Genomic DNA, 24,738 nt, shown 5'->3' with positions numbered 1-24,738 from the left:
AAATGAAAAATAAATGTGGGGACATTTCAATAATAGCAGTAAAAACAGAAATAGAATTATTGTGTAAATTGGTCAGGGCTAGAATAGTTAAACAAAGAAGGTCCAAAAACGTGTGGCTCCCAAACTTATGTTATCTCTCATCCAAAATCCCAAAGGATTTTTTACTCACCAACACAACAGGAACAACTGGACAAACTGAAACCAAAGTTGGACTTGTGTTTGAGCTAACTCGAAATCCCTTTTTTGGTTTCAAGTAAATCTATTCAAACTTTAAAACCAGTCCAAAACAATAACTGTCAATACATTTATAGATATGTGAAGGCTTGTTTTGCAATCCATTCCATGACCCATAATTTGGATTTGAATAGACTAGCTGAAAGGCTATCAAGGGTTGCACATTATACCTTTTGCAACAATTTCTTGGCTTGCAACCCAGTTCCTCTGGTTTGTGAACCTAACTACCCAAAAAAAACAATTGTGTCAGAGCAGGCGCATATCTAGGGAGGACCAAGCGCAACCAAAGAAATAGCCAAGGTTGATTTAGAATCAGAGGTTAATAAAGCAATGTACACATTTTTCGATACAGTTTCACACTTTTGGTTACTACAACTATGCTCCTAGGTCTTCTTGATCGATATTTAGCTGGCAAATCTCAAAAGAGCGTACAACATTGTAGAAATAAGTACTTAGCACAGGATAGGGCAAAAGCCCATGAACTGCACAGGCATCAGCCACTTTGAGCGCATGCCATAACTGCCATGTCTTGTCCTTTCAGAGAGAACTGAGGACAAGGAGGGGGCAAATGCCTTACTGCCCTCAGCAACAGGCCACCCATTGCGTATCCTTCATTGGTTTAATTGTCACTGTTCTTTGCTGCCTACCAATCGGCCAGCGAATGCTGGCTTCAGATTTGCTTCTTTCGTATGGAGCCTGGACCATCTACTGATGAACAAGTTACTTACCTTCGGTAACGATGTATCTGTAAGAAACATTAGTTAGTTAGATTCCTCACCTTAGAATATCCCCAGGCGTCAGGCTGGATCCGGAAAGATTTTTGTAGCAATACCCCTTGCGCGTCGGTAGGCGTCTTCTGCGTCGGAGTACTTAGACGTCGCCCTTGCGCGCTGACGTACGTTCTTATACATAGCTTTCTGCGCCAGGGACGCTGAGCCATGCAAGAGACCGACACTGGTGCCAAAAAATCTAGGGCCCTGAAAGGGAGAACCTTAACCCTAGATGTCGGTTCGCAGAACGGGGAGGCTGGGTGGGTCGGTGGGGAATCTAACTAATGTTTCTTACAGATGCATCGTTACCGAAGGTAAGTAACTTGTTCATCTGAAAGAAACACGTTAGTTAGATTCCTCACCTTAGAATGGATACCCCAGCAATACCAACCCCGGAGGTGGGCCTGCGAACCAAGATCACACCAGAAAGTCCTGAAGAACAGAACGGCCAAAGTGGCCATCTCTACGGACTTGGCTGTCCAGGCAATAGTGCTTGGCAAACGTGTGCAGTGAAGCCCACGTCGCCGCCTGACAGATGTCCTGCAAGGGGACTCCCCTTCCCAGGGCAGTTGTCGCCGCTGTGGCCCGGGTGGAATGGGCTCTCAGCCCAACAGGAGGGACCTTTTTTGCCAAGGAATAGCATAGTTTAATACACAACACGACCCATCGCGAGATGGTCCGCTTGTGCACAGCTTTACCCTTCTTAGCACCTACATATCCAACAAAAAGTTGGACGTCCACCCGGAACTGTTTTGTGCGGTCTAAATAAAAGGACAGCGCACGTTTTGGGTCCAGACGGTGGAGCCTCTTCATCTTTTGAAGGATGCGGAGGCGGAAAGAAGGTGGGCAGCGTGACAGATTGCCCGATGTGAAAGGGAGTCACGACTTTAGGAAGGAAAGAAGGACGGGTCCGGAGGACAACCTTATCCGGATGAACCGAAAGGAAGGGAGGCTTAGCTGACAGAGCCTGGAGCTCACTCACCCGCCTAGCGGAGGTGATAGCCACCAGGAAGGCAGTTTTCAGAGTCAGTAGACGAAGTGGACAGTTGTGAAGGGGCTCAAAGGGAGCGCACATCAGAAAAGTAAGAACAAGGTTCAAGTCCCACTGAGGCATTACGAATGGAACAGGAGGGAACATATGAGTAATGCCCTTAAGAAAACGGGAGACAACAGGGGACTTGAAAAGAGAAGGCTGATCAGGAAGCCTTAAGAAAGCAGAGATTGCAGCAAGATAACCCTTCAAGGTGCCCAGAGCAGAGCCCTGCTGGGCCAAAGAAAGAAGAAAGAGGAGAACCTCAGAAAGAGGGGCAGAAAGGGAATTCACAGCCTTTGCTGTGCACCATGCCACAAATTTATACAGTCTTTGTGGAGGGACGTCTGGCTGCCAGAATGATATCACAGACTTCAGGAGGCAAGTCAAATGGCCTCAACTGTCGCCGCTCAATCTCCACGCATGGAGGTGGAGGCTGGACAGGTTCGGGTGGAGGACCGTTCCCTGCTGCTGCGACAGAAGATCCTCCCGAAGGGGCAGACGTATCGGAGGATCGGTCAACATACTGAGTAACTCGGGATACCAGTACCTTCGTGTCCAATCCGGAGCCACCAAGATGATTTGGGCCCAGTCGCGCCTGATCTTCTTCAGCACTCTGGGCAGAAGTGGTATAGGCAGAAAGGCGTACAACAGACCGCAACTCCTCCGAGCGATTGCCGCCTTGGAAATTCCAACGCGCAGAACTGCTGACATTGCGCGTTCTCTTCGGTGGCGAATAGATCTAACCAAGGCTCTCCCCACTGCAGAAAGAGACCTTGCGCCACGTCCGAGTGCAGACGCCATTCGTGATCCATCATGCACCGGCGGCTGAGTTCGTCTGCTCTGGCATTCAGAGAGCCCGCCAGATGTTGAACCACCAGGGTGATGCCCTGATGTTCCAGCCATGTCCAGAGGCGCAGAGCCTCCTGACAAAGGGAGAGGGATCTGCCGCTGACCCAATCGCGATTCGTGAGCCACCACTGCAGCTGGTTCGCAGTGCCCTCCGAGATCAAGACATGGTCGGACAGGTTGCCTCGATGCTGGGCCCACTGAAACTTCAGGTCCCACTGCAGAGCCCGCATCCGCCACCTGGCGTGAGGTACCAACAGGATGCAGGAGGCCATCAGCCCCAGAAGCCGCAGCACCAACCTGACCGAAACCCAGGACAGAGGCCGGAAGATGGAAATCAGGGCCTGAATGTCCCGGACCCGCTGTTCCGGCGGATAGACCCGGAACTGCGCCGAATCGAGAACCGCCCCAATGAAAAGGAGCTTTTGGGAGGGACTCAGGTGCGACTTCGGCACATTGATGGAGAACCCCAGCGAGTGCAGGAGGTCGGCCGTAGTCTGGAGGTGGGAGACGACTTGCTGGGGCGAGCCTGCCATCAACAGCCAGTCGTCGAGATAGGGGAAGACTGGAACCCCTGATCGGCGCAGATGAGCTGCGACCACCGCCATCACTTTCGTGATCACCCGAGGGGCACTAGTGAGGCCGAAGGGGAGCACCGTGAACTGAAAGTGCTCCTGACCCACCGTGAACCGCAGGTTACGCCGGTGGGCCGGCAGGACGGGGATGTGGAAATAAGCGTCCTGCAAGTCCAACGCTACCATCCAGTCTCCAGGGTCTAGGGCAGCCAGAACCTGAGCTAAAGTGAGCATCTTGAAACGGTCCTTCCCACTCCTGAGGTCCAAGATCGGGCGTAGGCCCCCTTTGCCCTTCTTGGGAACCAGAAAGTAGTGGGAATAACAACCACGACCTACTTCTGGACCAGGAACGCGCTCGACGGCCTCTTTGGCCAAGAGGGCCGAAACTTCCTCTCGTAGAAGATGCAAATGATCCCCCGACATACGGTGGTTCAGCGGTGGCATGGCTGGAGGGGTCGTCTCGAAGGGGAGGGAGTAGCCCCTTCAGACGATTTGCAGCACCCACCGGTCCGACGTGATGGAGCGCCAGTGGAGCAGGTGATGGCGAACTCTGCCGCCCACTGGCGTTGAATGGGCCTGAAAGCTCGGACTAGGAGGGCTTTGAGGCGGATGCTGCCGGGGTGGATGTGGACTGACCGGCACATTGACCTCCAGTACCGCCTCGGCGGAATCCGCGACCGCGTGCAGGTTGGTTCTGCGGCCAGTGGCTGGGCGGACGTGAGGAGGCGCCCCTTCCTTGGCCACGAAAGGGACGAAAGCCGGAAGTTTGCGGCCGTGGGGCCGAAAGACCCAAGGACTTGGCCGTGGCCCGGGAGTCCTTGAACCGAGCCAGCACACTGTCCGCCTTCTCACCAAAAAGGCGAGTGCCATCAAAGGGCATGTCCATGAGGGAACTCTGGACATCCCCCGAAAATGACGTGGACCTCAGCCAGGCATGACGCCGAAGCGCCACCGTGGTGGAAATCGCCCGACCCAGCGAGTCCGTGGTGTCAAGTCCACACCGTATGGCGTGCCGTGCTGCATCTCGACCGCCAGCAAGTGCTTGAGCGAGTCGTGCCCGGGCCTCCACCGGGCACAAGGGCAGCACGTCCTCCACCGTATCCCACAGAGAGTGGGAATAACGGTCCAAAAGGCATGCGGTATTTAAAGACCGCAGCCCCAAACTCAGGGACGAGAACAGTTCTTGCCGAACTGTTCCAACCTCTTGGATTCCCGATCCGGAGGAGCAGAGGGGAAGGAGGACTGGGAGGTTGAGGCCTGGATAACCAGACTCTCGGGGTGGGGTGTTGGGAGAGGAAACTGGGGTCGCCCGGAGCAGGGCGGTGGCGCCGGGCAACGTTCCGGTCCACAGGAGGAACTGTGGAGGGCTTGGACCAAGTGCCCTGCAGAACGTCTATGAGGGCCTCATTAAACTGCAGCAGAGGCTCAGTGGAGCTAGCTGTCGGTTGAAGGACCTCTGTGAGGACGTTAGTCCTCACGGCCACAGCAGGCAACTCCAGCCCTAGGGCTTCGGCCGCCTTGCGCAGCACCACTGAAAAAGCTGCAGCCTCCCCTGAGGCCACAGTCGGAGGAGAGATGAAGCCAGCGTCCGGCGAAGTGTCCAGACCACTGGCATCCCCCAGTTTGTCTGCCCAGTCCTGTGCAAGTTGAACCTGGAGGGCCATAGGGTCCTCAGACCCCTACCAGTCGCCCCCGTCATCCGATTCCTGATAAACAGGAGGTACGATCGGAGCCGGACGGTAGATGAAATGGTCATCCATCGACGTCTGGTGCGGCGCCGGACGGCGCCGTACCGGCGTCGGGTCCGGACCGAGGCTGAACCGGGGAACGGCGTCATCCGGAGACGGCGCCGGAGGTGGAACCGGTGTCGGCGCCGGCGGAGGAGGCGTCGTGAGGTCGACCGGCGCCGACCGAGATCCAGGCCTGGATCCCTCGGGGACCTGCGGCGTCGGGGCCAGAGGCACGCGAGGTCGCCCAGTCGAACCTGCGGGGCCCAAAGGCGCACCTACAGGCGTCGACGGCGGAGCCAGGCCCCTCATGGCCGAGAGGAAGGCACTGACCTTCGCCGGAGTCGCGTCAGTCCCAGGGACCGGCGGGTATGGGGACGGACGCGGCTCCTGCGGCTCCGACGGAGCCGCGGGGGTGGGACCACCCTGACCCTCAGCTGAGTTGCGCGACCGGCGAGGGGAGTCCGAAGAGCGATGTCGTCTCTTGGACTTCTTGGAGTGCTTCGACTTACCCGAAGACCCCAACTAGCGAGGACGATGGCTGCGGCTCCGCGATCGGTCCTTGGACCTCCTTCTGGACCGGGACCGAGAGCGACGCGGAGCCGAGTGCCGAAGCTATAGAAGCTTACGGGACCACTCCCGCCTAGCTTTCGGCGTCAAGGCCTGGCAATCGAGGCACGACTCCGCGTCATGGTCGGGCCCCAGGCAATACAGGCACCGGCGATGATAATCCGTCACCGACATCAGGCGATGACAGGCGTCACAGGCCTTGAAACCAGGCATCCTACCGGCACCAGAGTCGAGTCGATAGACCAAAAGAGTAAAAAAAGTTAGTCAAAAAATGACTAGGGGTAAGCTCTTCCCGGATCGGCGCTTACTGGCCCGGAAAAAAGAAGAACTGATGTCAGCGCGTGAGGGCGGTGTCCAAGTACTCCGACGACGTCATTCCGGCGCACGACGCCGACGACGGACGCGGAGCCGTAGACGACGCCTACCGACGCGCAAGGGGTATTGCTACAAAAATCTTTCCGGATCCAGCCTGACGCCTGGGGATATTCTAAGGTGAGGAATCTAACTAACGTGTCCCACTGCTCCTGCTTCATGCTCTTCCACCTTGTGTTCCTGTTGCCTCTTCTCCTCTCACCCACATGCTTCTTACCTTTCACCCCATGCTCCTATTGCTTCTTACCCATTCCTTCTTCGCCTTTGACTGCCCCACCACTGCTGTCTGTATTGCTTCATCCTTCAGACCTGCTTCCACAAGCTGTCTGTGTTGCTTTCCTCCCCCTTTCGCCATAACAAAAAAAGTGCTATGATGTGGTGTGTGCTGGCATGTTCATAGCACTTTTTTTTTTTTTTTTAACTGTCCCGTTTCCTCTTGAACACCCTGCATCCCGTTGTCGGTCTTGCCCTCCAGAAGAAAAAAAAAGCACAATTATGTGGACAGCGCGTGCAGTATTATAATGCTTTTTTCCTAACCTTACCCTTCTGCACAGCCACAATGCTGTACAACATGACTAAATGACATTGGCAAAGCCAATAACTCTCGCATAGAAGAGAGCTATTGTTTCAGTAGCTTATTCCAAAATTTCCTATGGGAATTGGGACCCTCCCTCCAATCACTTTCACCCTCTTGACTGATGAGCAGAAAGTGCACAAGGATCAACACACATGAATATATTTTATTACCTTTAAATAGTGCCACAGTTCTTAGAAATAAAAAAAAGATTGCTTTTTTTTCTTCTTGAGCCTAACTGATTTACTCATATATACAGAGGTGCAATTGCTATCTCTGCATCTACTATGTATGCATGTACACGACAGTATTATGTGTAGCACTGCCCCATGCCCCAAAAAGTTGTTAAAAGGGACATTATGGTCGGCAACTAAACTCAAACTAATGTGTATAAAAACCACTGAAATTCCAATTGTATTCATCAACAGTTACTTATCTTTAGTAAGGTTTTTTTTTTAATGGATTTTAAGTGACATTTAAGGATTTAGGTTTCAAACTGGGTACAAAAACACCATCCAGGTACCCTGACTGGAAACGAAAATTTTACAACTGCGTAGGCCCAAACCTCCGTCAGGTGGCACTGTTTGATTTCACGTGCAAACCTGAAGACATTCCGGTCGTGATGCCATAGCAGGATATATACTCCACCTAGACACCAATGACATTAGTGCTGAACTAATTTTAATGACTAGAACTAACTCAGGAGCAGGGGCTTAGCTTAGTCATTATGATTTGGGAGGTCAATTACAAAAATCCCCAACCAAAATAACGGGGCAAGGCATGGTGGAAGGATGAGTTGACCAAGCTTAGGGCTGGCCTGTTTCTATGAGAAGAAACAGGGAAAGTACTGATCTGCACTAGTTGGGCCTCTGTTAGACTGGCACAGTGGGTGAAAAATAATGGGTTGGAATGCTACCTCGAGTGACTTCCACTGGTTTGACTATTTGCAAGCATTTGTCCCATCACCTTTTGGGTGTTTAATTGCCACCAGTATGCCTAGAAACGTGACTGGGGCAGTTTTCCAAGCCTATTACTGCCAATGTTTGTGAATTCAAAAAAAGAAGTACATTTGCACTCATTCAAGCAGCACTTCTATGGATGCAGATGTACTATCTTTTTTAAACCAGTCACTATCTATCTATAACTCAAAACAACACCCTTTGAGGTATAAAGTGCCCCATAAATTATGCAAAAAAGAAGCAGAGAACTCTGAGTAGTTCCCAAGTTTAGGTGGACAGCAGCTCCTTGTACAGCACCCTACAACCCCTTAAATGTCTGCTTTTCTATCAAGAGTTTTTAAGCACAGAATTAGCACAGTGCCATCCATGCAGAGATAGAAAGGGACAAAATCTTTTGCCAATTCTACAACAAAGTCCTAAAGCATAGGATTAGCACTGTACCATCCACAGACAGCTGTAAAATTACAAAGGCCTTTTACCACTCCAGGTACAGTATTACAGCTCTGCAGGGCGATGGGGCCCTTGAAGTCACTCGCGGTGCAGGTCGAGCTCTTCTCTGATGGAGTCAGGAGCGCTGGCGCCGGCAGGCGTCGGGTGCTGCGGTGTGAAGTGCAGCGGTGCGGCGTTTGGTACCCCCAGATTGCGGTGCGAGCGGCGGCTCAGTGGCGGCGTCAGAAGGCATCGTCGGTGAGACCAGGGTCGCGGTGTGAGATGAAAGCGGAGCTCTTCACAGTGCTAGCAGGCCACGGTGCAAGCTGTGGTGTCGTTGCTGAAGCGCTGTCGGCGGCTGACGAGTGGGAGTCGATGGTGCCGGCGTCGGTAGGCCAAGGCTGTGGTGCGGGATGAGGGCAGTGCTTTGTGTGACTTACGAGCAGTGCCCTCGAACCACGGTGCAAGCAGCGGCATCGATTTCAGCGTGGAGCGGTGGGGAGTCCACGGCATCCTCGTGAAGCCCAGCGGTGCGGAGTGCGGTGCCCACAGGTCACGGTGCGAGCAGCGGCTTGGTGGCGGCGTCAACAGGCGTCGTCGGTGAGACTAATGTCATGGTGCGGTGTTGCGGCGGTGCTCTTGGCGGTGCCAAAGCTTTGCCGTGAAGCAAGGCAGTGCGGAGTGCGGTGCCCACAGGTCGCGGTGCAAGCAGCGGCTCGGTGGCGGCGTCAACGGGCGTTGTCAGTGAGACCAAGGTTGTGTTGCGGCGTTGCTTTCAGGACACAGAGTCAGCAGCGGCGTTCAGACGTCGAGTTGCTTTTCCTCTGTTACAGCACAAAACACACAGTCCCCAGTGCTGCAGCAGTAGAGCTTGAAGCCTTTGATGTTCCTGAGACTTTGTGAACAGGGGGCAAGCTCTACCTCAAGCCCTTGGAGAGACTCACAAGTTAGGTTGCAGAAAGTTGCAGAAAGTCCAGTCCAGGCCTTTCACTGCCCAAGACAGAAGCAGCCACTGCAGGTCAGCCCAGCAAAGCACCCAGCAAAGTGGTCGTCCTTTCTCGCAGCTTCTCCAGCTCTTCTTCTTGGCAGCCTTCTTGATCCAGATGAGCTCTAAATGCTCAGGGGTCTGGGACACAATATTTATGTCCAAAAATCCTTTGATCTCTTAAGCAGTGGGCCTGTGCCCGGACAGAACCAGTTCTGCCTTCTCTGGTGTGAATTCCTGGCAGGAGGTGGAGACCACATTGTCAGAGGCAGACCAGGCCCTTTGAGGTGCAAGGAAATCTCCTCCCTCTTCCCCCATCGCAGCCCAGGTCTATTCAGCCCTTTCCTGACCTAGCTAGACTATCAGGAGCCACTCTTGCTTCCTAGCCATCTGTCGCCCAAAACCCAGACAGGCAATCCACATTCCAGCAGAGGCACACAGGATGACTGAGCAAGAAAACCCACTTTCTAAAAGTGGTATTTTCAAACACAGAATGTAAAAATCACCTCCACTAAAAGATGCATCTTTAGATTCTGAGTTCTGGCATACGAAACTTTATTTTCTTACCTAATTCCCTGGGCCAGTCATGTTTATAAGATGCTATAAACAAACCTCCCATTCTCTCCTATGGGGAACCGGTAGCCTTGCAATAGTGAAAAATGAAATTGGCTGTAATTCACTATATCGGGACATGCCACACACACCCGGTCATGTCCCACCTTTCACATACACTGCACCCTGCCCACAGGGGTACCTTGGGCCCACCTGAGGCGTGCCTGACGTGTAAGAAAAGGGAAGGTTAGCAACTGGCAGTGTGTGCGATGGCAGGCCCGAGTTACCTTTTTACGGGCCGTTCAGGTGGGTGGCACCATCCAGTGCTGCAGCCCACCGACGGCGCTTGAGTCATAGGCCCTGGCACACGCAGTGCACTCTACTAGGGACTGACACACGAGTCAAGCAAGTCAATCATGGAAACGCCAATCCATACACATTTTACTACAGGAGCACCTGCACTTTACCACTGATCAGCAGTGCGAAACGTGCGCAGAACTGCTAAGCCAGCAAAAACAGAGTCAGAACCGGGAGGTTAGAAAGCAGAAACTCAGGGGAAACACGCCAAGAGATGCCAAGTCTAACAGTAAGTCCTAAATTGTGAGCTGGAATGTGTTCCTCCCTAGGGACTGCTGTCTGCGGGAGTGTGTAGCTCAAAAATAAAGAAGGGAAAGCTGGTTTGAATTTTAGACGGTTACATTCAAATTTGAAGCAATTACTATGGTGATCTGACAGTCAAAGTGTTTATTTATAGCTGTCAAGTCTTCAGATTTCTAATGTGCAACATTTCTATAGTTTCATTTCCATTGTACTTATGTCCAATTGTACAAGTTCCTCACTACAGTAACTGATGAACAAGTTACTTACCTTTGGTAACGATGTATCTGGTAGAAACACAGTCTACCTCTGCGCACCGGAGGACGGCGTCGCATGGCTTCGCCTTGACGTTGTCCACGGATATGACGCCAGTGGAGCCATATTAGTCCCTCCCGGCGCACTGACGTGTGTTTTCTGCTGTGAAACATTTCCACGCCACAACGTGCGGCCACTACTAAAACTGTGAGAGTGTGGGAATAGTGTGTCAAAAAGATTTCAATTCTTTGAAACAACAATGACAATAAGTGATATAATGATGAGCAACATCACAATGCATTGTAAAGAAAAAACTTCATACTTTAAGGAACTGAAGAGAGAGTGCAGAGTACTCGCCCCTAAAAACAGTCTTGCAGAAGCGAAGAACCATACCCTCCTATGAGGCAAAATAGCAATGGAAATTAATGTTATGGTAAACGACAAGCAGTCTGAAACCACATAAATGTCATTGTAATGGACAACAAGACTGTAATGACATGAAGTTATGGCAAATGACAAAATTTCTGCAACAGAGAATGTGCAACCATACGTACTACGTTTTACCAATTGACAGTAGCATATAGACCCCAAACTAATGGAGAAAAAGTATTCGGGGGGAGGGAGGGAACAAGGACATGACCAATCTCCACACTGGAAAAGAACCAGGGTGCAAGAGCATGGATGGATATAGGAGCCCACCACCTAGTTGCGAAAATGGGTGGAGATGCAACAGTTAAAACAGAATAAGACATCCTGACCTGGGAAGGATGCAAAGACACGAGCACGCATGAAAACAGAGACCACAGGCAGAAAGACCAGTGGGAAGAACCAAACCTAAAAAGGTCCTCACAGAGTGGGGAGGATGGATGGGCGTTAAGGAATCTGCGGCTAGACTGTGTCTCTACCAGATACATCGTTACCGAAGGTAAGCAACTTCTTTATCTGATAGAGACATTTAGCCCCAGATTCCTTAACTTAGAATAGATACCAAAGCTATACCCCATTGGAGGAGGGTCTATGACTGAACCCCACCAAATTCCAAAGAGAACTAATCCATCAATACATTTTAACTAAAACAGGTGGAAACAGCAAGTGCAAACGTGGCTGACACTAGACCCATTAAACTCTGGAAAAGGAGCATGAACAAGGAAAGGCAAAGTCACCACAGTCCGTCACAGGACTTTCACCTTCCAGGAAGGGACAAGGGAAAGCACAGAAAGCAGAACGGCCAGTGCCCAAAGATAGAAAATTCAAAAGATTCTGTAACAAGTATAAGAAGCAGAACTGTGTGTAGGATCCTATGATAAATCTTCAAAAAATAAAAGTCTCAAAGAAAGGACAAAACAGCATAACAGAGTCGGAGCGTACAAATGAACATGCACAACAGTGGAAGCCAAGAATGACATGTAGAGACACAGTTATCACCCATATACAGATATACTAAACCACGACTACAAGGAGATACATGTATGTGGATAATAGGGATGCACATTTGCAGACCATGTGGACCGTGGCAGACACACCACACACATGAAAAAGCCCACTAAATGTAGCATCGGCAGCACATATGTGTCGGCAGAAAGACACAAAACATAAAACCAGATAGTCATACAGACCATCCATACACCGAAGTACATTGGTCAAAGGATACCGGCATAAGCCGGACACAAACATAAGGCTCACTCTCAAAATAGAGAGAGTAAGAGAGGACAAGAAAGAGAGAGAGAGACAGAATCTGGGGCTAAGAAACTCAAGATACTGCAACAAGGAAAAACATAGTATGAGTGCTCTCCCGCAGTCAGTATACATATTATGATATTTATACATATCCACACATACACCTATATATCCACACATACACCTATATATATACACATATATATATATATATATATATATATATATATATATATATATATATATATATATATATATATATTAAACTACACGGACACTCAAATGCTGGTTCAGGTTTTCATGCTCGATTTTAAACAAAGTATAGGTTCAAATATATATATATACGCCAGAACCCCTCCACATCGCAGAAGGAAGCGACCACACGAGGAATCCAGGTAGAAGCTTTAATAGACAGCAGTTGGGGCATAATGCATTTCGGCTGAATAGCCTTCATCGGATGCCTGCTGCTCACCATAGTCACAACCACGCCTCCGCTTTTGAATGTTCCTGCAGTGCCCTCGTGATCAAAGGCAGGCACCTCCCCCATCCATGTGATCATCCACCAGCGGCAGCACGGTAGGTACTGCAACTCCCAGGATGCAACATACCCGGGTGGGTGGTACGTGGAGGAATCGGAAAATTACAATCCATGTGATGGTGTCATACAGGGCAAGGCGCGTTGTGCCAGGCAAATAAAGTCTTTAGGCTTCCCTGGGTCCCCGCATACGTTACAGCCTTCAAGACAAAAAGTCCCGCATGCCAAGAGTTGAATACAATGAAACAACATCTGTCGTGAAGTCACGATCTGCCAAGGCAGCGGCCATTGCCAGACTGATGCTTTCAGGTGGGCTGGTGTAGATCCACAACCATGGAGAAAAAGAAACTGCAACCGCAGATGCCAGAATTACCGCCAGCCAGCTTGAGTAACGGGGCCACTTAACACGCCTCTGGTAGACGTGACAATATGCCAGAACCCCTCCACATCGCAGAAGGAAGCGACCACACGAGGAATCCAGGTAGAAGCTTTAATAGACAGCAGTTAGGGCATAATGCATTTCGGCTGAATAGCCTTCATCGGATGCCTGCTGCTCACCATAGTCACAACCACGCCTCCGCTTTTGAATGTTCCTGCAGTGCCCTTGTGATCAAAGGCAGGCACCTCCCCATCCATGTGATCATCCACCAGCGGGAGCACGGTAGGTACTGCAACTCCCAGGATGCAACATACCCGGGTGGGTGGTACGTGGAGGAATCGGAAAATTACAATTATATACACATACACACACACACACACACACACATATATATATATATATATATATATATATATACATATACACACACACACTTTTTTGTCTTTTTTATATATTTATAAAGAGAAAGACAAGGGAACCTCGAAGCGCATGCCCAAGACAAATACAGCAGCCCGCATTACAGGTACCTACGGCACCGATGTGAACCATAGGGGGACATAACATATGTCAAAACACAGTAAATCACATACAGATATTTTCAGAAATATGTACATATAACTATATACAGACACTATATAAATGACAATGAGCATCTCTCAACAGAGAGACTTCTAAGGATAACATCGGCAGAGGTCATGAGTAGAGGGACCTGAGCCCCTGCCTGGCCATGAGCAGAGGGAAGACCAAGGACATAAGCACATTTTCGAACACCATAGATTGAAGAGTACACAATACCACAAAGATTAGAACGCAGTCAATGCTGTGGCACAAGTTGGACTAGCAGGCCACCCAGTGCCTATTAACGTACCTAGTGTGTACCCACAGACCGTGCCAGAACTGAAAGTGGAACAGAAAATGTTATGGAAGTGGACTCAAGAGACACTGGCTTACGGCTAAGGCAGCCAACATAGGCAAAAAAGGTGGAAACACAGCAAAACGCTTGAAAGACGGTCAAAGGCAAGAAAATGAAGGCATGAACACGCCAGGACAAGCCAGTCGTAGCGTAAACCCAACAATACTCTGGAGAAGTCTGCATCCTCCGAGGCAGGAGAGAACTACCGACCAACCGTAAAATACAAACATGTTAGCTCCAAAGAGAGCAACGCCACCCTTGTGGGTCTTAACAGAGGAGAAGTCCCACAACAGAAGGGGGGATGGAAAGAAGCTAAAACCATATTGCGAGAAGCCTACAGCATGAACTACAGGAAAGTTCCCCGGAGGGAAAGAAGATAACAATCCTAAGAGGACCTCGCGGGATCCTCAGTAAGGACCTACACCATCCAGGAAGAACAGTACCTGGGGCATTGCACATACACTACCCAGGAAGAACATCCTGTGGCAAGGTAGAATGGCTATACAATAACCAACGAATACCCCACATAGGGTATGTCACATCCCTATTAAAAGTAAGGGAACACCTCTTAATATTAGATCTTAGAAGGAGGTGGCGAAAATAAGGGCAGAAACAGCTGTCTAGCTGTACTGTCCATCTGGTAAATAGCTTGAACCCAGAGGCGGACACCAGAGAAAGGCAGTGACAATACTGTAACCAATGCAAACAAGACGATATGTCCGTAACAATGGACTTAAAACAATGCCAATCACAGGAAACGCAACATGAGATGACGGACCGCCAAGTCAGCATGACTGTCATAAAGATGGGCCCCATCAAAGGGCAAATCTCAGAGATGCTCCTGAACATTCTCAGGAAAACTGCCATCACGCAGCCAAGCATGGCGACGCAGAGCAACTGACCTGGCCATAGCCCGACCCACAGAGTCAGTGGTGTTCATGGCTGATCGAATCGAAAACTTTGCCAGCTCACGACCATCGTGGAGTACCCAAGTGAGGTCAGCCCGAGGGCCTTCCGGAAGAGAGGGAAGGAGGCGCTCAACCGAGTCCCAGAGGGCGAAAGTAGCCTGTGCAAACACGCAGGACGTGTTCAAGGACAGAAGGCCCGAGCTCGTGGACGCAAACATTTGTCGACCACATGTCTCCAACCATCAAGACTCCCTAATGGGTGGATGTATCAGAGGAGAGGATGACGGCAGCGAAGCTGAGGCTGCCTGGACAACAAGCCCTTGAGCCCTAGGGTGTAGGGACAGACAAAGAGGGTCATCTGGAGCCAGGAGATGACGATGTGCAATAGCACGTTATACAGGGCCCCCCGAGGAGGGCCTCACCCAGGTCCCCAGGAGAATGTCATACAAAGACACGACAAACGGCAGCATGGGCTGGACATCTGCGTTGCCCTGGTGGATCAGATCCAACAAGGGATCGGAAGGCAGAGAGACAGAAGGAGGCTGGAACTGTAATATGTCAGCAGCTTTGTGAACAACTCGTGCAAACACTGCACTAGCCTCCGTGGCCATTCTATGTGGCGACAGCAGATCATAATTAGGTTACGGTTGCAGGCTAACACGTCGACCAAAGGCCACAGGCTCTGCAGCCTGAGGAGGGCAAAGGGCCTGCAATTGCTCCACATCAACATGTCCTGAAGAACGAGTAAGCAACACTTGGGGGAAGGGGGTGAATCCCCAAGGGCCTCAACCACCATCAGCATAGGAGGAGGAAAGGACCTCTCCAGCATTGAACGATGTCGAGACGGCGCCACATTGACCAACGCCAAAGGAGACTTCATTGACCCGTGTTGGGACGGCGTCGACCCGACATCCACTGCGACTGGGAGACTGCGGTGTGGGACGGCGTCGACTCGGGGACACGTCCCCTGCTACGGCCGTATCAGAGGGTGAACATCGCAATGCGCTGGATGGCGCTATACACTAAGGAATAGTATGATTTACTATTCTAACACCTTCCCTACTGTTACGTAGTCTGGAGTTGGAATAGTAATTCATACTATTCCTAAGGCCAGCGCCCTCCAACGCAAGTAGTTGTAATGACTTGCGTTGTAATAACTGCGATGTAACGTATTGCGGTCTAACTACCGCGTTGTAACGTCACATATTCCATTAGACATCGACGCAGGGAGTCCCACATTAATGGGATGCCCCATGGGATGCCCCATGGGAAGCCCCATCGGGCCGACTCGTGACGTCGCAGCGACTCCGGAATCGGAGTCAGGATACTCAACTGGTGCAGAGGGCGAACCTGCCGGTGAGCTACCAGTCTGAGTCCCTACCACCTCAGTTGGGCCCAAAAGCGTGCCAGGGAGAGGGGTCAACCCAAAGATGGCCTGTCAAAGCCTGGTAATAGGCTTCCATCTGGGTCCTAGTCGTCACAACCCCAGGAAATGGGGGTAGGCCAGGGCGAAAGCTGAGAGGCTGTGTCCGGTAAAGACCAGGAGCTGCGGCCACCGACGTCACAACTACATGAGGCCGACGGCCTCCGTGACTACTTCTTGTGCTTACCTGAGGAAGGTGAGCAACGGCCTTGGGAACAACTCAATGACCTGCCCCGAACAGGAGCCTCAACTCGAGATGGAGACCGGCGAGGCTTGGACTTCGAACGGGACATCCTGGCGGACAACAATTTCATCCTACATTGTTGCAGGGACTTCAGCTTCCGACAGGCGACGCACTTCACAGAGTCGTGGTGCTCCACATACAAATCGCGTGCGGATCCGTCGCCGACATTTGCAGCATACAGGTCTCACATGACTTAAAGCCCGAAGGCATCAGCACACTGTTCCCAGGCACAAAAAGGCGTCAGTAAGGCCTATGAAACAAATAGGCCAGAGGAACTGCTACCCGCGGATCTGCACTGCAGGCGCGGAAAAGAAGAAAACTGATGTCAGCGCGCCGGGAGGGACTTATATGGCTATACTGACGTCATATCCGTGGACGACTCCAGGGTGCAACCATGCAACGGCGTCCCCCGGCGCGCAGAGGTACTGCTGAAAAATCTCCGGATCCAGTCTGGTGTCTGGAGGATATTCTAAGTTAAGGAATCTGCGGCTAGATGTCTCTATCAGATTAATGCATTTAATGCAGTAAGATATGGGGTAGTTGCTGATGAGTTTAAATATTTCAACACTTAACACTCAATTGCTTTATAAACGTTCTTCAAAACTCAAATTCGCATTAAAATTTACCATTTGTCAAATGTTTCTTCAAACTTTTCTCTGGGGAAGACACCTGCAAACACCCTTTCTGTTGGTCGGGCTTGTGCAATTTGCAAGCTTGCGACCTAACACCTATATCCAAATTTTACGCCCACCACTTTCAAATGTTACCAGACGCCACTGGTACAAGATGAATTACTCTGAGAAGACGACTGTGGAAGCAACATTGCCTTGGTTCTTTTACATCTCTCCTCAGCCTTCGATAAGGTGGATTAAAGGATTTTTATTGACCGTATATCTGAGGCAGGGGTGAAGCACAAATTACGTGAGTGGAATAAGTCCTTTCTAGAAAATCACGCAGGGTCTGTGAAACTTAAAAGTTTTAACTCTAAAGCCATTGGACTTAAATGTGGAGTCCCTCAAGGCTCCTCGTTGCCACATTTGGTTAACCTGTGCATGAAACCTTTAATTGGTGCACTGACCACCTTTGGCTGTAGCATATATAATTTCACAGACATCTCCCAACATTTATTTTATATGGATAACTCTTGAATCTCATGTAACATTTCCCCAAAAACATGAGATTTATAGCAAGCTGGCTGGCTAGCAATCAACTGAAGCTGAATACTGATCAGACTGAGGCACTTCTGTTGAAAAATAGGACTAACATGCAGAGCAATAATTATTGGCCCTCCAATCTTAACCCTGCACCTACCTCTGCACCATCTGCTAAGTGTCATGGGGTAATAGGCAATCTTGCTAAACTTCCAGATAGGGGCAGTAGTATCAAAATGGTTCTCTCTATTAAAAACAAGTAGGAAAATGATTAACTCAAAACTTGATTATGCTAATGCTGTTTATGCGGGTCAACCTCTGCCTGCATTGCACAAACTTCAAAGTAACCAAAATGAAGCAGCATTGCTGATCTTTCTCCTTCCTTTCTATTCAGACTGCACACCATTACTTAAAGAGCTGCACTGGCTTTCAATAAAAGAGCACATTTTTTTAAGGTGTTTTGTGTGGTGTTCAAAAGTTTGAAAAGTACTGTTCCTATCTTTCTAGCAAAAGAATTAAGAGTTACATACCCTTCCGCAACTTGAGATCCAGTTAGGCAAATTGTATTCTCACACCAAGACATCATAAACAAAGGTCAAGAAGTCGAAGTTTCTCAATAGTAGCCCCTTCTGCATGAAATGCTCTACCAGATCAAATTTGGATGGAGCAGGACTTAGGGACCTTTTTGGTGGAATACTGAAACTTGGTTATTCGAACAGGGTTGTGGCATTAAGTAATTCTACTTAGGATCTCAAAAGCTCCAGTAAATTTTTAAGTACCTTGAAATCTTTGTTGAACGTGTGCGCCAAAGGTTTTAATAATAATACTAATAATACTCAGTGCTTTTGTGAACGGATTCTGCAACTCTGTCTTACATAGCTCACTTTCAGTAGGAAATGCATGTCTATTTTCAGGGTATTTGGAATTTGATAGGAAAGAACTACAGTAAATCAGAGACAACATTTATATTCAATGCAGCAAAGTAAGCAGTAGTGATGGGTCAAACACAGCTAAACGGAAGAGCTAAAAGTTAAAGCCCATCTTTTCTCCTTATATACTGTTTTAAGACATTATATGCATGCACTGGTGGCAAAAACTGGCAATCATTCTGCAGTGTGGCACCTTAACTGGGAGTCTTATGTATCCTGTAGCCAGATTAAATCAATCAACAATTATTTTATTAGCAGATATAAACAGATCTTCGCAGGATAGAGGTACGTCAGACTAAAACTTGACTTTTCAATAAGACCATATCTTTAAAATCTCAGCCACTAGTCAATAGGTATACATGAAGTTGTGCTGTATTTTATCTTTGCTTTTACTCAAATATGTCACAAAATTCCATTCAATAAAATACACTGTAGGCAGCTTACCAATCTGTAAAATCACACTGCAAAACTTGCAAGAGGCATAATTACCAAAGTGTTGTATAAACTGATGTCTCCTTCAAGACCACTCCTCACATGGAAAAACTTCACAATTGGCACTTTTGCTGTTGTGATGGGCAATATATTTCGCAGTCCTGATATACAAAAATATGTTGATGCTTCAGTACTGTTTACATTTTTTTGCACACAAACACAAAAAACATCTATTAGGCATTAAAAATGTTTATTCTGGGAATCAATGACTAAATATCATACAGCAGTCTTGCCTCGAGTTGCTGAAGTAAAGTAGATGCAATTATAGACATTGCGGGCCTGATTCCCAAAGGTGACTTACACTTTTATGTATGTTTACTACTTTTTAGTATTCTCTATTATCTTTATTCGGTTGTTAAAACCATAAAGATACACATTAAAGTTAATAACATTCATGAAAATCAAAAATCAAATAAAAGAGAATACAATGCTGTTAAAACAATAAAATTTCTTAAATTCTGTCTGAGAATACAGGGCCAACACAACAATAATTCCAATACATATTTATCAATAAAATCAATTCCAAATATAAAAGCCGATAGTAGTTTTTAGTTTTGAAAGTGAAATTGATTGAATATAATCCAGCATGGGTTTGGTTGTGCAAGTCATGGGAGGAGAGGTCTCTTCAATAAATAAAGAGCAAGTGCTATAAGATTTCGCCGGAATTAACAGGTCTAACCATTGCGGCTAACCACTATATAAAGCTATACCTCTCTGAAGAGCTCTAATTAGAGCGAAACACTGTGTCGGGCGCCAGTGGTGCGATTTGTCTGTCTGTTCTGGACTTTGCACAAGCCAGCTCGCCTTGTCTACATTTTAATGTAAATCGTTTTTTTAACGTATTGCTTACCTGGCGCATAGACTCTCTTGTCTCCACTTCGCTCGGTTCCCTACCGGCAGGACTCCCTCCTCGCTCGGGACACCTGCCATTGGGTCGAGCTGAGGGTGGCTGCCATCTTGGGAGTAGGCCGGGGTAGCGCGCTAGTTGCAGCTGCCTCCCCACCCTCCTCCCCCCCAATAAAATGATCACTGCTCCTAGACGGCGCAGCGGGCGCGCCTGTGGCGCGCCGAAGGCGCGCCAAAGGCTAGCCCGCCTGCGCCCGTCCGCGCCAGGACCGGGCCCAGGGCCAGAACCCCTGTCCATTATCCCCGCCATGGACCACTTACCTACTCCAAATCTGCTTTGTTGGAACTAAGCACAACGGCTACTACCCAATGTGTCCGATATAATCTATGTAGAGTTCTGATACCTACTGAACTCACCTGCCCTCACTGTAATACCAAGCTACATATAGCCAATGATAAGGTTAAAATTAACACCATGACAACCATCACCACCACTGACTTTTCAGTAGCACTTATAAATGCCCGTTCCTTGGTAAAGCATCGGCAGGAAGTATCCGACCTCATCTTGGATAATAACTTAGACTGTCTCTTCATAACAGAGACGTGGACGGATGAGGCGTCCGACCCAGACATGGCAGTCGCGGCCCCTCCAGCTTACTTAGCTTACCGGCAAGACCGAGTCGGAAAGCGTGGAGGGGGGCTAGCCATCATAGCCCGCGACCACATAAGTGTGAGAATGTCACACATCCCTTCCAGCTTTTTTGAAGCCCTTCAATTCGACCTTAAGCTTACTCCATCATTTCACTTCAAAGGATTGCTCTTATATCGACCCCCAGGCGCCCAAACGGGTTTCCTTGCCAATCTTGGTTCGATACTTGAAGCACTGGCAATGGAAGATTCTTTCACAGTGATGGGTGATATGAACTTCCACCTCGAGAAGTTTTCTGATAACGACACCCGCACCCTGATATCAGATATGGACACCTTGAGTCTTCGGCAATTGGTTACCACCCCCACCCACAGGGTTGGCCATACTCTGGATGGCATCTTCTCCAATCTGGAAGGTCTAAAAATAATAGACGCCCTGCCCATGCCTTGGACAGATCACTATGTCATCCTAATGAGGATCTCAGTTATGGCAAATAGGACCAGGAGAGAACCTGCACTGAGACCAGAACCTTTTAAGGTCTGGAAAGATATTGATCAGTTGGAGCTCACTGCTCTTTTAGATAAGACCCGACCGTGCCTTTCCACTGATCCCAATACTGCCACTTGTCAATTTCAGGAGTGGCTGGGCTCTGCCACAGACACCCTAGCCCCTACCAAACAGCCCTCTAGAAATAGAACTGCACCTTCGGCCCCTTGGTTTACAGAGGAACTGCGCAAACAGAAACAACTTTGCAGAAACAAGGAAAGACATTGGCATAGATGTTATAGTCCTGAAGACAAAGCTAGCTACAGGGATGCATTAGGGCTGTATAAAGCCCTCATTGTCGAAACTAAGAAAAAGTTCTTTACAGAACAGATCAATAATGCTAAAAATTCCAGTAAAAAACTGTTCGAGATCACCAAGATCTTAGCGGGAAACACTCCAGACTTAGTTCCGCCTCCATCCCAATCTCTCTGCGACTCCTTGGCCAATTTCTTCTTCACCAAGGTGAACGATATATATCAAGCGTTCACCGACAAAATTATAACTCAGCCACCTATGCCCGACGGCACTATTCAGGATTTTGTACTATCCCAGTTCACGGATCTTGCAGACACACAAATCAAGGACATTACTGCCACCATGAATTCTGGATCGGCATTAGACCCTTGCCCCTTCAAGGTCATCTGCCCGGTGATGGACTGCTTGGCTCCTGAGATCACCTCAGTTTGTAATGCCATGTTCAGAACAGGGATCTATCCGGACCCACTGAAGAACACCCTGGTTAAGCCTCTTTTAAAGAAAGCCAATCTGGACAAGGAACAATTAAAAAACTACCGCCCCATAGCTAGGCTACCTTTCCTAGCCAAGGTAGCTGAGAGAGCTATGAATATACAACCTTCGGAGTTTTTAGAGAAGCACCAATCACTGGATAACACCCAATTCGGCTTTCGCAAGTACCATGGCACAGAGACCGCCTTAATAAAAGCTACCGAGGATATACGGATGATTCGTGACCAGGGAGGAACAGCGGTACTGGTACTACTCGATTCATCCGCTGCATTCGACACGGTCGACCATAAGATTCTGGTGGACCGTGTCGGAAAGATGGGCATTCGCCACCTGGCATAAAACCTGCTCTCCTCCTTTCTAGCAGGGAGAACACAGGTGGTCACACTGGGGCATTTTCAATCTGACAAGCTGTCACTGCCGTGTGGGGTTCCTCAAGGCTCATCCCTAAGCCCGACACTATTTAATATCTATGTGTCGGACCTGGCATCTGTCATCAAAGCCCATGGGATGAGCCTTACCTCATACGCAGATGATGCACAGCTTGTATTGGCCATTAATGATGATGGAGAGAGAGTAGCAGGAAACTTCCAGGAGGGCTTGCGGGCAATTGGAGACTGGATGGCCTCCAACTGCTTAAAACTAAACTCCGAAAAAACGGAGGTGGTCATCTTTGGACATCTCTCACCTTGCTGGTCGACTACATGGTGGCCTCCCTCGTATGGGACCCCCCCGAAACCGGTCACCTCGGTCAGAAACCTGGGAGTGATTTTTGATGAGAACCTGAACTTTATGGCCCACGCAAACAAAACAGCAGCCTCTGCCCACTATAAATTAAGGCTGATTAAGAAAATGTTGCCGTTCTTACCAGCCGCAGCTGGAAAGACTCTGGTAAGTGCCCTGGTGTTGTCCTCCCTCGACTACTGCAATGGTCGGTTTGTTAATGCTCAGACCAGAGTGATCAATAAATTACAGACAATCCAGAATGCTGCAGCTCGTCTTCTGTCGGGTATCCCGAACTTCATGCCAATCTCAGAAACAATAAAAAATCTTCACTGGCTCAAGATCAATAACAGGATCAAATTTAAAACACTCTGTATCACATACAAGCACTGCATAACCAGGGTCCGTATTTCCTGAAGGCCCATCTCCGGCCTCACTCATCCATTAGATCTCTCCGATCTAATAACCTTAATCTTCTGCAGGTACCACGAACTAAAACAGTCACGTGGGGCGACAGGCGCTTCCTGGTGGCTGCTCCCAGACTTTGGAACTCTCTACCAGCTGCCATCAGAGAAAGCTCGTCCTTGATGCAATTTCGCAGAAAATTGAAGACCTGGCTCTTTGGTCAATAACAGCTGCCAATTAGCCTCTGCGGGTACTTCACGCCTTGTTTTTCAGCGCCGAGACGCCTACGGGCATTTGTTCGCGCTTTATAAATTTAAAAAATAAATAAATATAAAAGTCTGAGGTTTATTAAAGCATTACTACAATAGCTCTGCAAGATATGTAGATCTTTGCTCACAGATAGAATCACAGGGTCTCATCATTGATTAAAATACAAATGCTCAAAGGTGCCACAAAAATATGCAGATTATTACGTTTACAGCCAGCCACTATGTAAACATATTCAATTTACTGCAACATTGTAGCAAATAATATTACAATTTTAGACCTTTCTATATGCGTATTAAATTGACTGCGAATGAGAATCTACTGACACTAAAAACAATGATCTGTGAGGTATCATATTTTAAAATTCTAGTCGCATCAGAGCATGATCTAATTCCCAGATTGCGACATACTGGTTTAATCCATTTGCTCCTGGGGCTTCCATATGCTGAACAGAAGAAGAGTATATGGGAATCATTTTCTAGTGAGTTAAGCTCACATAGCGGACAGCTGGCGTCCTTTGATTCTCCTATTGTGCTGCCCCATTTGGCAGTATTTGCCTGAATTTGCAGGACACCATACATAAGTTTCATGTACAAGGACTTGGCCAATTGGGGCTGAACTTCATCCAATAAGAGCTCGTAGGATGGAGAGGGTTTTATTGAAATAAATAGGTGCGTCAACCTTCCGTTTCCAGAACTTTGACCAGCGTTGTTTTGCATATATGTCCAAAACGTGCTTTTCAGCGTCTTTTTCATAAATGGAACCATTGAAAGAGGTGTTTCCCAGAAGTGTTCCAAGCCCAATTTGCCAAGCCATGTACTTACATGTCCAACCCATGGTAAGGTTATTGATTGCTCAAAACCTAAGATCTCCTCTAGTCCTTCTCTATAGCTTGTTAACTCAGGGGTGGTCCACAAACGCACCCAAAACAGCAGTGGTAATAAAATTGGCTGATGGTCTAGGCGCTTTAAATTTAAATCAACAGTGAGTGGAATCATTGGAGTCCTTACAGGTAGGGATAAGTAAACTTCTAAGAAACTTGTTTTCCTCCCTCGCAAAAGTGTTCTTGCACAGGACCCCCATAATTCGGCTCCATATAGGGCAGCCGATTGGGCCCTTTATTTATAAACTTCTAGAGCGGGAGACACAGTTTTAGTAATACTCCCCTTATGTTTTTTTATTTTTAAAAATCGGGGCAGCATTCTGGGTCAAAATCGACCTGCTTTTCTGCAATTGTGAGGACCACGCCAATTGTGTTTCTAGTGTGATTCCTAGATGACAAAAATTCGAAACACACTCTAGCTTCTGCTCTAAAAGGGTTATGTTCCTCTTAAATGATTTATGGGGTTTTACCACCATGTATTTTGTTTTGTTCGAATTTATTTCTAAACCTTTTGTAGAGCAGTAATCGCTAAAGCTGTTTAGCAAG

General features: G+C 48.4%; 1 protein-coding gene across 1 annotated transcript in view; it reads right to left on the bottom strand.

The window, feature by feature from the left end:
• Window positions 1-24,738, bottom strand: part of TUT7 (terminal uridylyl transferase 7) — a 1,376,479-nt gene that overhangs the window by 367,002 nt on the left and 984,739 nt on the right. Inside the window, exon 17 of the mRNA XM_085632922.1 lies at window positions 19,127-19,230. Within this exon, the coding sequence (XP_085489048.1) occupies window positions 19,127-19,230 (104 nt within the window). The remainder of the gene's footprint in view (window positions 1-19,126; window positions 19,231-24,738) is intronic.

This window comes from Triturus cristatus, chromosome 2_1 (genome assembly GCF_964204655.1).
Source record: "Triturus cristatus chromosome 2_1, aTriCri1.1, whole genome shotgun sequence".
Lineage (NCBI taxonomy): Eukaryota > Metazoa > Chordata > Amphibia > Caudata > Salamandridae > Triturus > Triturus cristatus.
Note: the sequence above shows the minus strand (reverse complement) of the source record. Positions and strands in the feature narration are given on the sequence as shown.